The sequence below is a fragment of the Podarcis bocagei genome (genome assembly GCF_964188305.1).
Source record: "Podarcis bocagei genome assembly, chromosome: 5".
Taxonomy (NCBI): Eukaryota; Metazoa; Chordata; class Lepidosauria; order Squamata; family Lacertidae; genus Podarcis; species Podarcis bocagei.
In genome coordinates this window covers 66,017,390-66,033,475 of record NC_138129.1, presented here as the reverse complement: position 1 = coordinate 66,033,475, position 16,086 = coordinate 66,017,390, and the positions used below count along the sequence as shown (strand labels likewise).

The 16,086-nt window shown below is 37.6% G+C and overlaps 1 protein-coding gene across 20 annotated transcripts in view; it reads right to left on the bottom strand.

Moving 5' to 3' along the window:
* LRRC7 (leucine rich repeat containing 7) overlaps nt 1–16,086 on the bottom strand; it is a 205,319-nt gene that overhangs the window by 90,931 nt on the left and 98,302 nt on the right. The window contains exon 1 of one of the 20 annotated variants that reach the window (XM_081193639.1): nt 7,089–7,225. The exons of 18 other annotated variants lie outside the window; for them this stretch is intronic. Coding sequence is in view for 1 of the 2 variants with exons in the window: in XM_081193642.1 (XP_081049768.1) it covers nt 7,225–7,231 (7 nt within the window). In the remaining variant the exon portion in view is untranslated. Of the gene's footprint in view, nt 1–7,088; nt 7,232–16,086 lie in introns of those variants that run through there. One more of the 20 variants, XM_081193642.1, reaches the window with a different exon arrangement.

Genomic DNA, 16,086 nt, shown 5'->3' with positions numbered 1-16,086 from the left:
AATGAACAGTATATTAGCTTTTATTTAAGAGTCCTATAAAGGCCATGTTCTATTACTACTTGGTGGAAATCCTAAGAGTGGAGAAGGATGTTGTACTCAGGCTCTCTTTGCAAGTTTCTCATCTTATTGGCCTATGTGAAAATAGGGTGCTGGACTAGATGGGCCTTTGGTCTGATCCAGCATGGCATTCTTATAAAAAGAATTCTGCCAAGTGAAAGTTATCTTTGTCACCACCTTTCAGTGGCCTGGCACTGTGTGATTTGGAGTAAAGAGGCAGGGAGGCACAATTTCACATATTGCTTTGACCCAGCCAGTCAACCAACCGTCAGGTAACATGAAAAACAACAACAACAAATCAGACATTAGGAATTCATTAAAGATAACAATGATAAGCCAATTAAACCCAAGTACCTAGCATTAAACTACCCAAAGTTTATAAGCAATGTAATGCACACTACACAGACAATAAAAGCATAAAAACAACAGAAAGCTGGTAGCAAGTTTCATATGGGTGCTGTGAAAAATTTGCATGTGTGAGTGATAACAATCCCACAACAAAAGCTTGTCTGTAAGCAACCATCTAAAAATTTACTAATTGGGTTTGACTGGGTAATCTTAGTTTGTTTATATTTCTTATTAACCAAGCATTGTAGATGTATGCCTCCCTTAAAGGAATAAGCTACACCTTATAAAATACATTTTCACAGGATTAGCTTTCCTTTTTTTTCTTTTTTTGGAACAGTGCATTTATGGGTTGCCCCCAAATTTAGTTTCATCCTTAATGAGTTGAAAAATATATTGTTAGCTATGATATCACATTGATCCCTCTGTACTCAACTTATATAGTCATTATATTTTGAAAGCATATTTTGCAAATTATTCAGTATTTATAAATAGTACAGAGAAGAGACACAAACAATGTTGCAGCGTTAATACTTCCCCCTTTGTGAATACTAAAAATAAATCATGAAGGAATTTGTAAGCCATACTGTCTTTTGTTTAGTAGTAGTTTCATCATTAACAACAGATACTAATTAACGGACAATGACTGGCTTGAGGGGGAAAAGACATTTTTGAGTTTCAAGGGTACTGTTTTTTATATAAGACTCATACATTTAATGAATCCAGTTCTGCTTGCCCAAGTACATTTCCAGAGTAATGTATAATCTGCCCATACTTGTAAATAACAAACAGAAAACAAAAATATCATATGCCTCTTGGGAACCTTCTTTAAAAAGGAAACTGATGTTGTAAAAAAGAGTCTTGAACTTTCCATTGTTCAAGGGACAGCACAGAATAATGTTTTTTATTTCTTTGAAAGCTTAGAAAAATAAATAAAGTTCTGCTCCTTAAATGTTAAGTTCCTTCTCTGAGGCAATTACCACAGCTAAAAGCAGACCAACAAGATTCTTATGGCTAGCCTTAACTAAGCATGAGGGGCAGGCACGGGACAAGCAAACTGTCAGTCAAATTTCTCCAAGTATCTTGTCAGCTTCCTTTATTATAACCCACAGAATGAATAAAAGCTGAAATAAGATGCTTCATTATTAACAATTTTGGATTTGTGCCTGCAATATATCAACTGAAATGTGTTATACGAGTGCTATTTCTCTTTCTACTTCTGCCATTTCGTTTCATTATTTTGAAAGCCTTGTGTGTTGCTGTCAAGTTGAGACTTAAATTCAATGGTAGCATGGCTTGAGCTAGGCATTTCTTTGCCTTAAATAATTAATATGGGGTTTATACTCCATTTGTCATTTATAATTGCAAAATGGTTTGGTAACTGCTTTCCCTTCAGCTTACAACCTTTTGAGCCTTCTAACCATTTTTATGTTATAGAAATTCAGTAACACTATGGAACAGCCTTACATAAGGCATGCATCTAAGTAATAACTACCACTATACTAATGCAACCAAATGCTGGTCTTGCTCTTTGAAATGGGATATAGAATCAGTGCCATAGATGAGGCAGAAATGAGCATGCATAGGTATGGATTCAGGGATCTCAAGACTTCATGGGAAGATGATCACGATTGCACAGGTGTGGGGATAGTTCACATGACATTCTATGACAGCTGGCTTCTGCTGGAGGCAGAAAGCAACGTGGAAGTTGCTGAAAGTAAGTAAGTTTCTCTCATACTTATGTGTGTAGAAGAAATAACATACTGTTGAATGGTGAGATGTTGGCAGCAGTAGTGATGACAAAGTGTGAAAATAACAAGAAAACGATGCCCAACCTGGTGTAATCTAATAAATCATGCAGAGGGAGCTTCAGCCCAAGAAAAGAGAAGAGGCAGTAAGGGAACACCTAGCTACTTTAAATGAATTTAAATCTCCGGGGTCTGATGAAATACATCTGAGGATACTAAAAGAACTTGCAGATGTAATATCAGAGCCTCTGTCTATAATCTTTGAGAATTCTTTGAGAATAGGTGAGGTCCCTGGGGACGGGAGGCAGGCAAATGTGGTCCCCAACTTTAAAAAGGGGGAAACCCAGGCAACTACCAACTAGTCAGCTTGACACTGATGCAAGGAAAGGTGTACACTCAAAAAAGGATGCTGTGATTACTAAGAATATTCTTTCTTGCCCATGCTAAAGATAAGAATGTATATTGATGGAAAGTGCTCTGATGAATTCAGGCCAGTGCATTAATACCAGACAGGAATTCCCCACATTTACACAGAGTTCCAAGATGTCAAGAAGACTCAGCATTGTGGCAAGATAGTTGGCCAATTGGTCTGAAGTTGGAGTGGTCAAGCTTGCTCCATCTTCCATGTAACAGCCCTTCAAATATTTTAAGAGGCTATCATATCTCTCAGAATTCTCTTATCCATGGGCTAAACATATCCAGCTCCCTCAACTGCTCCTCAGGCTTGGTTTCCAGACCCTTCATCTTCTTAATCACCCTCCTCTGCACACTTTTCAGGGGATGCAATGGATCAATGAATGCAAGGAAGGAATGTCAAATGAATGTACCTACCTCTTGAAATTTCAGACAGAGATTCCCCAGCTCCCCTAAGAACATTTAGCACAATCTTTGATGTCTGGGTACTTGTTCCACTGCTGCCATTTAGATGAGTATCAATACCTCTAAAGGAGGAGAGGTGGGGATAAAGTGAAAGACTCTGTCTTGAGGAAGAAAGTCAAACACTAGCAGCCACTGGCCAGTAATGAGGGAAGACCACACAACAACAAAAAACACCCCTAGCTACTTGCTAAACACTGGCAAAATGATGAAGAGAAAAATGATGAAGAGAAAGTCAAAGCTGATATCTGGAAGAGTCTGATGTTTTTTGTCACTTGAATAACTTCCCAACTGAAAAGCTTTTCTTCACAGAGTACAAAGAGGTCTGCTGGGAAGCCTCTGTAGCTAGGGAGGTAGGATGACCAGAAGAGGTCCTGTGCCAAAGCAAACCTTGACCAAAGCAAAACTTGTATACTGTTGTGTTGTCAAATCCATATCACAAGCTGTCATGCAGAGTTTTTGTCCTCTATCCAAGGCATCAACTGCCTTTTCCAAAAAAAGGCCTAAGCCATGGTAAGTTTTGAACCATAGTTCTAGCATCCTATGTCAGTCCAGAGAAGTGCACCTAAGCATGTCCATGGATGCGCTTGTCAATGTTTCTGACATACAGTCAGGAGTATGGATTTGCTGTTTGCTTCCTGTTACAAAACTGAGACGTGTTCACCTCCATTGTTTGGAAGATAACCAGAAAAGGAGGATGCCTTGTCCCACAAAAAATGTTGATATTGAGATATGCACACCATGTAGCTGGCAATGCACAATGACAGTGCCACTATGGAACACAATTTACTGTCTATGATCGCCTGTGTCCTATTCGCCATTATCTGTATGTGCAGTATGAGATGCAATATGTAAGTTTCACCAATGACCAAGTAAGGTGAAGGATGCTTGAAGAGGAATTCTCAATCCTTTTCTTAGACCTGATAAAGCAGAGCTGGGGAACCTTCTTCAGCCCACTTTATGGGGCAACTTTGCAGGAAAAGCCAGCTTTAGAGCCATTCAGCAAAAATGTTGAGAGCGATGCCACAAGACATATGAGTAAACCAAACAAAATTTAAACACACAATGTAAAAAGAGAATAAATACAAAATAAAATCACAAGAAGAGAAGAATAAGTGGCAATCATCTATTTATTTTGCCATGTGAGGATGAAGAAATAGCCAGGAGAAATATTTTCATTATGTTGCAGCTGTACCTGTAGAAAAGAAAATGACTGGGAAGGCAGGAGCCACATACCCTTGAGAATGAGCACCAAAGAGTGGCGTGGGTGATGGCATGTCTAGTTCTAGATTTTTAAAAAATGATGTATTTGGAAGTGCAGATCCCATATATTTGTGACTGCACAGATACTAAGAGAAACTTATAATTATAATAAATTTAAAAGGAGGTCACAGAGAAAGCAGATTGCTTCCCACAATTCAATGATTGGAACACACACACCCCCCCCCCCGGAATATCGCACATATGAAAGAGTGATGCATTGTTAGAAACTTACTGGTTTTCCAAAACACAATAATCACAACAGAATTCAATAAAAATACAACAGAGTCTGCAACAGAATATTTTTGGACTCCTTATATATGCATTATATATTAATCTTGAGCTACTTAAGTCAGTAGATCCTATGTACTCATTAGTATAAGATGGCACAAGCATCAAAATATCCATATGGAAAAATAAACATATTACAAAGTTATATACTGGGCATTCTTTAAATTAGTGAAAATAGTCTCACTTTAATGGTACACTACAAATGACATATTTGATTTGCAGTTTGATCCAACACCAGAATAAAGTGATATCAAAATTATTATTTTTGATGAAGATGTATGCAATAGAACAATTGCTAAAGGTAAAACCGACAAGGAGCTTCTTCACATTTCACCTTGAAGCTCATCAGTTTCATCTCCCATGCGATGGCCACTAAACAAATTACACAACATCAGACATTGGTTTGCCAATTAGTTTCTACTTGACAGGGGGAGGAATTCAATGTAGCACTATGGCAATCATCCCATCAGCTCAAGCTTTTCAACTTGCTGGATTGAACAATCTCCTCTTTTCCCCTGTGTGCTGTTCTGGGGATCTCCTGGCCTCCCTTCTCCAGCAAATTTCAATGAAAGGGTGTGCAATAGGGAGGAAGCCCCAGTGTGCTAGCAGGCACCCTTATACTTGCTTTTACTAGAGAGACTTGTTAGCTGAATCCTGCCCAGGAAATTGCAGAGAATCTTGGCTCTCTGGTTTAGTGCACCTGAATGATGCAGATATTTTAAGCATCCATTTGCTGCGTTCACACTTTATCATTTTAGTACGTACATTTAATCATCAGGTATAACCATTCTCTGGAGAGGCACCTCAAATCACAATGGCCTATGTAGCCAGAGGCAAGGACTGTATATTCCAAGAATATATTGCAGTTAGTGTCTATCTGGGGGGAAATGTCATAAAACTGAAGTCCCTTCTTCAGAGCAGCCTCTTGCTACTTTCTCTCTGGTAATGGACTGGAAGCATAGTTGAAGAAAATACTTCATATCCCATTTCTGATATGCTTCCCAACATACAGAGGCAATTGTGCAGGGTTGCAGGAGGGCGGAAAAGGTCCCTTAGAAGACATCTGAAATGCTGTTCACATTTCAGTTTTGACTAGTACCATTTAGTTATTGTGCAGGTAGTTCAAACCTGATTTAGTTTGTCATTTCTATTTGTGAATTTTTTTAACATGGGTCCATTTGCTACTGGGAATTCTACAATTTTTAAAAATAAAAGTTGTTCATATCATTTGACCTATAACCAGCTTACAGTTCTCTATGTTAATGACATGCACCCACTGCAATAGCTATATGAACTCAATTCCTGTCTTTAAATATAAAAACTGCTACACTTTATATTCACATACACATCTAACATTCTCAATATTGGAACTCACACTTCAAATGGTGCCAATGAAAGTGTACACCAATCAGTAAAAAAACCCAAAAACATACATGTGAACACATCTACATATGCACATAACTAATGAATCATATCTCTGTTGCAATACTATATATAAATTTCTATCAAGATATTATGACTAATACAAACTAAAAAATAGAGCCTATTTAAAATTTTATAAACAGAGTGCAGTTTCTGTACAGAAGATCATCCAAGCATAAGAACATAAATCAACAACATACTTAAATCATAAGTTACTTTAGAGATATAGGAAAACATCTAAAAGTCACTCCTGTGTTGGAAAACAACAACATCAAAAGGACTTATCCCTCTGTCTCTGCACAAATCAGAGCTATTTTAGACAGTCTAGAATAGTGTTGAGAATAAACTTGAGTGACTTTGGCTTCTTTTCTCCATCTTCCATGTCTTACTGAAAGGAGATGCATATATTCCCTGAGGGAGATATACCTTCTCCTGATTCAGAGGCACAATGCATTTCCCCACCAGCCCTATGGCAAACAGGATATGCATTTATGTTTCCTTCAAATAAGACTGGAAACATTTGATTAAACAGCACAAATCACTCATGCTTCTTCCCCGGAATGTCTGAAGTGTCCTTTCAGACACATGCCTGCGCCTGACTTGGAAGTAAGCATTAGCAGAAGACCTTCTGATATTCTGCCATTAATGATTGTTATTAATTGGCTATGAGAAAAAAAGTATTTTCAGAAGCAATTTTAAGTGACAGGACTAAAGGCTTTAATAGAAACTTAACATCTTACCTATAGTTTTCCTACATTTAAACTAACACAACTTTAAATTTGTTGGTTCTGTTAATGATTATACTACTATTATTTCAGTGGCTGCATTGGCTACATTACAAATTGGTAATATTGATCTTCAAAATGTATGGCTGTGAATTGATAAAATTCCTGGGAATTGGACCAGTGTATGTCTAAGCAGAAGTTCAAGCATGGGCAGATTCTCTTCTCATGACCATGCAAAGAAAATGCGAATATGCTAAAACACAGCAAACATTTGCATAAAGGTCAATATAGTAAAAGGCAGCCTTCATCAGCATGTAGTATCCCCAAACTGTTTTGGTTTCATAGTATAGTGTGGGAGAACTACCTCAACACAGTCTATTCGTGCTGATGCTCCTGATGCTGCCATTTCAGGTGCTCGAAAAGCTGCTGCCTTCACATCCTCTGCTGTTGGTGCCATTGTACTCTCCCAGGCGATGGGGCAAGGGGCACACTCTGGATCTTCAAATGCTAAGATGAGAAAAATCAATTTCAATGCCCAAAAGATGGAACTGCTGGAGTAGAAGAGGTGTCTAAAACTACCAAATGGCTTATGGCACTTAAGAGAGCACTAACTTATAACATTAGGAAATAATTTGAAATTAAATTTTCTGCACTTCTTACTTAATCAACTTAAAATTAATTTGGAGAGTGATGAAAATATATTTTGGTGTCTCCTGCTTGATTAAAGTCATTGAGGCCCAAGTTCAAGGGCAAAGAAAGGAGAAAAATAGTATTCCTTGCAGGGAAATGTTTTCTGAATACCTCAACTTAGTGAAAATATTCTTCCAAATATTGTATAATATCATTCAGTCATGAAGGAAAGTAACCTAGAGCACTAAAGTAAAATCTTAGTTTTTAGCCCAGACCCTTATATATAATGTTTGATTTTGTGACTTCACCACTATGTGATTAACATGTGGCTAAATCTTCCTTATGAATGAACTCTTACATGGTGAAATCTATTATCTAAACTGAAAGGGATGCCCAAGGAAAACTTAAATTCTTCCTAATACTTTAAATATCAGATTTCATCATAAAGAAATATTAAGCAAATAAGTTCTAAATACAAACATTACAAGAACAGGGATTCTACTATTAGACAAGTCTAATGTGTGAAAACATGTTAGGCATATTTTCCTCCGCTTGTCCCATCGCCTACAGGAAGTGTCTACATTTTATTTGAGACCCTTATCTTCTTCACTTCCCACAATGAGTATCAGTAGCATAGTAAACAGGTGAATATTCACTTGCATATTCTCATAGCCATACCATTTCATTCTGTCTATCACAGCACTATCCTATACAAGTCCACTTGGAAATACTATTGAGTTGGTATAGAGTTGACGTCCTCCTTAATTTTCACCCTTTTTTCTGAACTCATGCTCTATCTTTATTAATGCACATCTAGTTTTAATTAAACTCATACAGGAAACTATTTTGTATAGCACATGTGAAACTCATTCTGTTTTGTTTTTGTTTATTAAAAAATTACACATTGTCAAAAACACCTAACCAGTGATCATGACTTGAGCCTGTGTTTGGGGTAGTTGACCTGACAGAAGTCACACATATACTTGTTACATCCGAACAGATTTACAGTACTGTGCTGTACATCGGGCTGCCATTGCCCTCAAAGACTATTCAAAAACAGGATTCTGCCGCTAAAGCTCCCGACTCTTGCTAAATGGCAGGATCAGGTCACCCACTTGCAGTACCACCTGCGCAGGCCATCAGCCCATTTCTGAACACAATTCAAAATGCTGGTTCCCTTTAAAAGCCACAAGTGTATTGGACCAAATTACCCAAATAACTACTTTTCCCTATGCATGTCTGTTCACTCTCTGAAATAATATCTGTTCTTACAAATGGAAAAACCTAAATACAAAAAGATTAAATGACTGTAGCCAGGAAGTATGAATTTCAGGAGCAGAAACCAAGAATCCAGAATGAATGTCCTTCTCTATTAACATAATATTGTCATAATGGTGCATAAAGTAGAAGCTGAGAGAACATGCTACGGAAATAGAGACAAGGTGGTTTTCCTCATAACTGACTAAAGACAAAGCTAATATGACCTTAAAATTATTCTGAGAAAATGTCAAACACTGCAGTATAAAATTGCAATTACATAATTTCTGTAATATTATCCAAGTGATTCATCTATACAAGTGCTAAACCTTCATGATTCCTTGAAGGGAACCTTGCCATCTGCATTGTCAAAGGTTTTACACTTCTTGCTTGTGATTCTTTTTCTTTGTTTTTGTAGTTAGGTGCCCTTCTCATTCAAATTTCAGTTTCTCCTTCCTACGCCAGGAAGAACTGCACTATCTTGGTGAAAAGCTGTCAGGAGATCCATTTCAGCAATGGGTGGGGCTGGACCAGAAAGTGGTTGGCATAGCAGATGTGACTCTTACTTTTGCAGGCTAGATCAACTGTGGGGGGTTACCCCACTGCCAGAAGGGAAAAGAAAATTGTTTTCTTTCTGTACCGCTTCAGTACATTCCCCCCCCCCACTGCCACCACACACACCACAGTTATTCTCACCTATCCTTCACTTTAACACATGCACCCCAAGAAACAAACAATATTCACCTTTCCATTGGTCATTTACATCTGCTCATGGAAATAGGCAGAACGGAACACAACACTGTCAGCTTGCCGACATTTGGATCCTTACCATTCAGATTATCTGCTTTAGACATACAGTGCTTCTTCTTTATAGCATCAGCAGAAAGGTGAGCAGAACACTTCCAAAGTGTTACCAAATATCACAGAAATACTGTTATGCTTTGGCTGCTGTTATAATGAGAGTCGTAAATAGAGGGCTTGAAGAAGGTCAGGTGGTGCCTAAATGAAGGCGTGTGAATACCAGGGAATGTACAGAGATCCTGGTAGCCTGTAGGTTCACCATCCCTTTCCTAAGTGTTAGATTAATGGTCCTACATTGCATTAATCATCAAAATCTCTTTTAGTGATGTCCAATGTCTTGCAAATTCATTTTAGTCAGTTTAATGTGCACAAAGATAGTCAGTTCTCATTAAATGTTTAAGAAACTGGCTTTAATCTTACTAAAATTACTGAATTTAAAAAGAATCCTAAATTCAAATAACCTGGCAAAAGTGGTATGTGCATTTGGCTACAGCACTCAGAGTTGCTACCTTTTTATTGTTACACTAGCAGCTGTAAATAACATCCAACAAAATAGATTTGCTATCGGCAAGGATTTCTGCTTGTGCAACAAACTTCCTCTCCCTCTCCTCTCTCTGAGCACTCTGACGTCCTCTTGAAATCTGCTCCAGATTTTGGAAGATATGGGGGTGCACAAGGAGAGGGAGAGAAGTTCCTTTGAATAGCCAAAAGTCCTTGCAGTAATGGATCTATTTACGTGGATAGCACCCAATAATCATAATAAATCATCAACAGGTAAACCTTTTCCCAGCACACATTTAACTAGCAAGCAAGCTATGCCACTGGTTCCACATCCATACGACATAGGATTAATTATAATATATCATAATTTTTTAATTCTTTTTGTTCACACTGCTTATTAATATATTGGCAACAACATATTGATGGTAAAATGCCAGAGTACAAAATCTTCTGCAAGAGTATTAAATCCCAATACTGATTTTTATTTCAACAGGAAATATCAAGGTCATCATTCTGGACAGAAATATTTGCAGTTTCCACTGTGCAAGATCATGTAGAATAAATAAGTTACACTAAATGAGAAATAGAATTCATAATTGTACTTCTCTGCTTTTTAAAAGTTCAACTGTGCATGAAATTACTCAAATCTGTCAAGCGGTAGAAAACTACTTGCTGAGCTGCAGCTAGATACACTAATAAATGATTTGTTATTTAATTTCTCTGATCTTAAAATATATTGCATTACTTTTCATTTTCTATCTATTGCCAATCGATTAGAATTATGTCATGGTAAACAATTCCCAATAAACTACATTTGGCCTTTGACTAATTAACAACTGATACCCTTTTAGATGTGTTGTGGGAGGGGATGGGGTTATTGGTTTGTATTTGTTCTTATTTTTAGTATGTATTTTGCAGTTTTTATCTTGTATTTTTAAGTTGTCATCTGCCCTGAGATCTACAGATGAAGGGTGGTATACTAATTTTAATAATAACAACAAATTTTGTATAAAACTAAATTAAATTTGTCAGATACAAGATAAAAGAAATTATTCCATCTAAACATTTACATCAATTATATCTGTGAAAAATACTTCAGTAAAATATAGGTAAAAGGGGGTAAAGAAAAATAATTTTAACACATTCATACCATATCTGAATACACACTAGATCTCTACTGCTGGCCATTCTTTTTTAATCTATGTAAGAACAACATGTGTCATCAAGGCTTTCTCTCAATATTTTTACTACAGCAATGAAGCCTACTTTTGTTAAGTTTGTTAAGAAAATGATTTGCCCAGATTGCTACGTAAGCTACAGAGACAAAAATGTGAGCACCCAATCTGTACATATAGCCTCCTTCTATGACTAACAATATTCTCCTATGGCAAGCAGCCCTATAGAAGGTTCTGCTTCATATCAGAAGTAGTGTATCACTGTGAGGTGTAAGATGAACAATATTTTCACACACATTGATGTATATATTTTCTCAAATGTTAGTGAATAACAAATGTCTTCACAACTGAAAATGAAGGTAAAATAAGTAATCAATTTCCAGGACTCCCAAGATATGTTAAAATGCTGCTTTCTCCTAATCAGACTTTAGTCTAGATCAGGGTGACCTGAAATGAAGGACAAAATAATGTTCCTCCATTTCACAAGTAGAATCCAAGAGGACTCAGTTGCATTTTAATTTATCAGTGATGACAGGACATTGTCTTCTACCATACCCAGAGGCATCAAGATAGTTTAGGGTGCAAAAAAGCTCTGTTCTTCACCTCGTTCCCCAGCCTGAGGAGGTTACCTTCCTCTGTTTAATGATAGGGGCTTTTTAGCTCCCTCTTCCAGTGGATATCTGAAGGATCCCTTCAAAGGGTCCCCTTTATTGTGGGTGGGGACTTAGGGTGAAACACAATGAGCTGGTGCCAGAAATAATTATCTCAAGCACATGCAGTAGTGATTTCCCCACATGGACAGCTTGTGTTATGGATCCAGGCCAGTGTATTTTTTCAAATGCATGTAAAGAATTCTTAAAAGTTGTTAAAACTGCTGACAGTCCACAGAGAACCATCAGACAGTTGAGGATTAGTTCAGTTGAAATGCAGTTAATCTTATTTAGAAAATCAAAAGGATATTCATGTCCTAAAACTTTCAGTTTGAAGTGGCAGTTTCATTAAAATTTGAAGCTTTGATAAACTATAAATATTCAGAGCAGGAGTTTTACCAGAAGAAACACAGACCTTGGAAAGTAGATTATGGAGTTTCCAACTGAGAGCTTGCAAGGCTAAAGTGGATGATAGAATAATTAAAGCCTATATTGTCTTAACACAAAGCGGAATCTTAAGACTGTGTATTGTAACCTGTGAAATAAATATCTGATCAGTTCTATTAGCAGAAAAAATGAATAAAGACTGTGATATATTCGTTAGTAATGTCTCAACATGAGATTATTCTAGTAATAGAAATGCACTGAATGCAAAATACCTGTGAATAGTGTAAGTGCTTTGTATTCTGCAAGTTTATTGTCACAGGAATGTTGGAAGCTGCCTTCTACCAAACCAGCCCACTGGTGACTGAGTAGTTTCTGTCCATCTTCTCTGCTTCACCAGTTATAAAAATCTCTAGCAGTAAATCCTTTTGTCTCCAAAGAGAGGACACAAATAAAATCAAGCTACTCTCTCACAGAAAGGACAGGGCAGAGAGGGAAGGGTGATTCTTGTTTCAATATTCTTGCTTTTCTCTCTCTCAGAAGCCACACCTGGAGGCAGAAAACTTAAGGTCTAACCTCCATGGGAGAGGGAATTTTTGCATAGCCCCAAGCTTTTTGCTGTTTTTAATGCGCAGTATGTAATTCCCTTCATCAGTTCCTCCCTCAGTCCCCAGTGGTGTGTGAATGCATGAAAGAGCAGAGAGGCGGGACTTTTGCAGATACATGACATTTCCTTGACTGAGGTAAGAAGGGAAAATCCCCCTTTTGCTTCTACTGTAAGATTAGTATGAAAGAAATAGGTGAGAGAAATTAATGCAAGAACTTGCAAAGGGAAACTATTTCTTTGATAGGACAGGAGAAAGAATTATGGAGGCTTCTGTTGAAATTGCAAGCTATCCTAAACAGTTTTGTTGTGATTTTTTTGGGAACTTTATATTTATGTTTGTAGCATTTAAATTATTTTAAATTTAAGAGGAGAGTGCCAGCACAATTATATACATGACTACTCAGATGTAATTCCCATAGGGTTTAATAGGGCTCATAGATATGTCTGTATAAATGCAACTCTAAATGTATTAAACATTTATATATGAAATCATTTCAGGGGGATGGGCCTGCAACAGCAATTACAACAAAACAAGCTGCTTAACAGAGTGGCTGTAGTTGGTGGCTCTTGGAGTTTTAGTAAAACACAAAGTAGATCCCAGGCACGCAAGCTTGAAGTCTGCCCTCCACTAATTTAGTATTTTAAAATGTACATTAAAGACACCACTAGTTATATACCCGCAAGCTGCTGCCATCACCACCTCAAAGGGCTTGAACCTGGGAGACCTGAATTCAAAACCTCCCTCAGCCATGAAGCTCACAATATGACACTGGGGTAATTGCTACAATTTAATTTCAGTGGATGATGTATGTTGCCTGCAATCGTTGTCCACTTTCATGGGAATAAGTTGCATTAAGATCCTTTCTTAGTTGAACCGGGGGAGGGGGAAGCCACAGAGTGGTTAACTTAGTAGTACCTCCTCCTCATAAGCATGGGGACCTAAACCCCACCCACGGGACCTCCTAGATATCCCAACAAGTGTAGGTTCTACCAGCCTCCAATGGTTGCTGCACCTCAAATAGAATGTTACAGAACTGGAGCAGGTTAAGAAAATGGCAACCAAAATGATAATGTGGCTAGGAACAACTCCTCTATGAGAAAGGGTTTGGAAATTTCAGGGGGGGGAGGGAAGGGGGGGACATGATAGCACTGTATAAGATTATGCATGAAATGCAGAAAATGGAAATCAGTAAGATTTATCTCTCCCTGAATATGCTAGAATCCAAGGACATCCAATGCAGCTGAATGTTGTAAGAGTCAAGACAGACACAAGTACTTCAGACAGAGTACAGACAATGTATAGGTGTATAGATTGTAATGTTTATAAAGGAATGGCCACCAACTTGGATGTTTTAAAAGGTGGGTAGGCAAATTCATGGAGGTTATCAATGGTTATTAGGCTGTGTACTACCAGAGAGAGTATGCTTCTGAATACCAGTTGCTGAGGAGGTCTGTTGTGTCTGTATCGCTTGCAGACTTCTCATAGCAATCTGGTTGGCCAGTGTGAGAACAGCATGGCAGTCTGATCTAGCAGGGCTCTTCTTATAGTCTTAACTCCTAATCAAGTATTGTGTCTCATTTCAAAGGAAATTCAACCTTGAGTAGTATTAACATAACACTGGCGATTAAGAGATGTCATGTTATAGTGAAAAATGTCCTAGCCAATCTAATTTATATTTAATTAAAAATGTTATAGGAAATGAATTAATCTGAGATGTCAACAGGCAGGAAATTGAGAACATGTATAACTAATTTTGGATTATTATTTTTCTAAACATTTTGTTAAACAGTACAGGCATTTCAGCAGTGAAGCAGAACCCTGTATCAGTTAGACCTAAAAAAATAAAAATGGGGGGGGGATTGCCATGGCTTTGTGTTTAAGAACTGCTTTTTAGGTGTGCAAATACAATTTTATGCTTAGTGCACTGAAATAATTTTAGGAATATAAGCTATCATTTGTTTTTAGAAAATAATTTTAGGAATATAAGATATCATTTGTTTTTAGAAAATAATTTTAGGAATATAAGCTATCATTTGTTTTTAGAAAATATCTACTTATATAGACAAGTAAATAATTAGAAATGTTATGTTGGTAAACTGTTTGGTACTGTGATACAACAAAATGTTATAAAATAGGGGGAAATGACTATCAGTAAAAAAATCCTACAAGATGAACAAGCACAGATTGCAAATGCAAGTTGCAGATGGTGCTGGGAAAATATCCCTCAGGTCAGTTCAAACTGGGCTGAGCAAACAAAGCAGGTTTTGTAAAATCAGGAAACAGGTATATGATGGGATCTGAATTTCAAAAACCCTGCTTTGAAATTCAGATGCGATAATATACCTGATGACCTAACTGGGGTTATAAGAGGGTTCAGATACCTCCCAACAAATTGCTATACTGTGAGCTTCTCTGCCCTACTCTCCATTCTCTTCAGTGTGGTGTAGTGGTTAAGAGCAATAGACTCGTAATCTGGGGAACCGGGTTCGCATCTCCGCTCCTCCACATGCAGCTACTGGGTGACCGTGGGCCAGGCACACTTCTCTGAAGTCTCTCAGCCCCACTCACCTCACAGAGGGTTTGTTGTGGGGGAGGAAGGGAAAGGAGAATGTTAGCCGCATTGAGACTCCTTCGGGTAGTGATAAAGCAGGATATCAAATCTAAACTCTTCTCTTCTTCTTCTTCCTCTTCTTTTCCCACTTACCTGTCCTTATGTGGACAGCCGCTAAAGAAGGGAGGTCTGTCTAGTGGAAGATCTTCATTACTCATTTCCTAGCATCTCAGATCCTGCAACAGCGGCAGCAGAGGTACTCTAGGGAATTTAGTTTTCCCAAGACACCTAACTTCTTCAAGCGGAATAAAATATTTTAGGACTAAAGTATAGAACAAAGTATCTTAGTGCGTGGGAAGGTGCTGACATCACTGGTAGGCGATAGTTAATTCAAACAGACTGTCTGCAACCAGACGGTATACTCTCCCAAGTCACTGGAAAAACAAGTGTCTTGTTTACAAAGGGAAAAGGCAACTTGATACGAACTGTACAGTTTAGTCAATCATGTTCACGTAGGATTAATTCAAAATGAAAACAGTTAAGATATAAATAAATGAGAACTGATGAACAAAGACAATGAAAGTCAGAATGATTCTATAACAGAATGTGGAGGATCATTAATTGTAGCTACACAAGAGTCATTTCAAATTCCAAATTCAATTGTAACACAGGAATTGTTTTAAAAGTTTTAGTAGGACTTTTCAGGGAGATGCCCTGGTACTGACTTCTAATTAACTTCTTCTACAACCTTTCAGGATGACTGTAAAAGTGTTCAATAGACTGCCAGTATAACTAGTACTCTAAT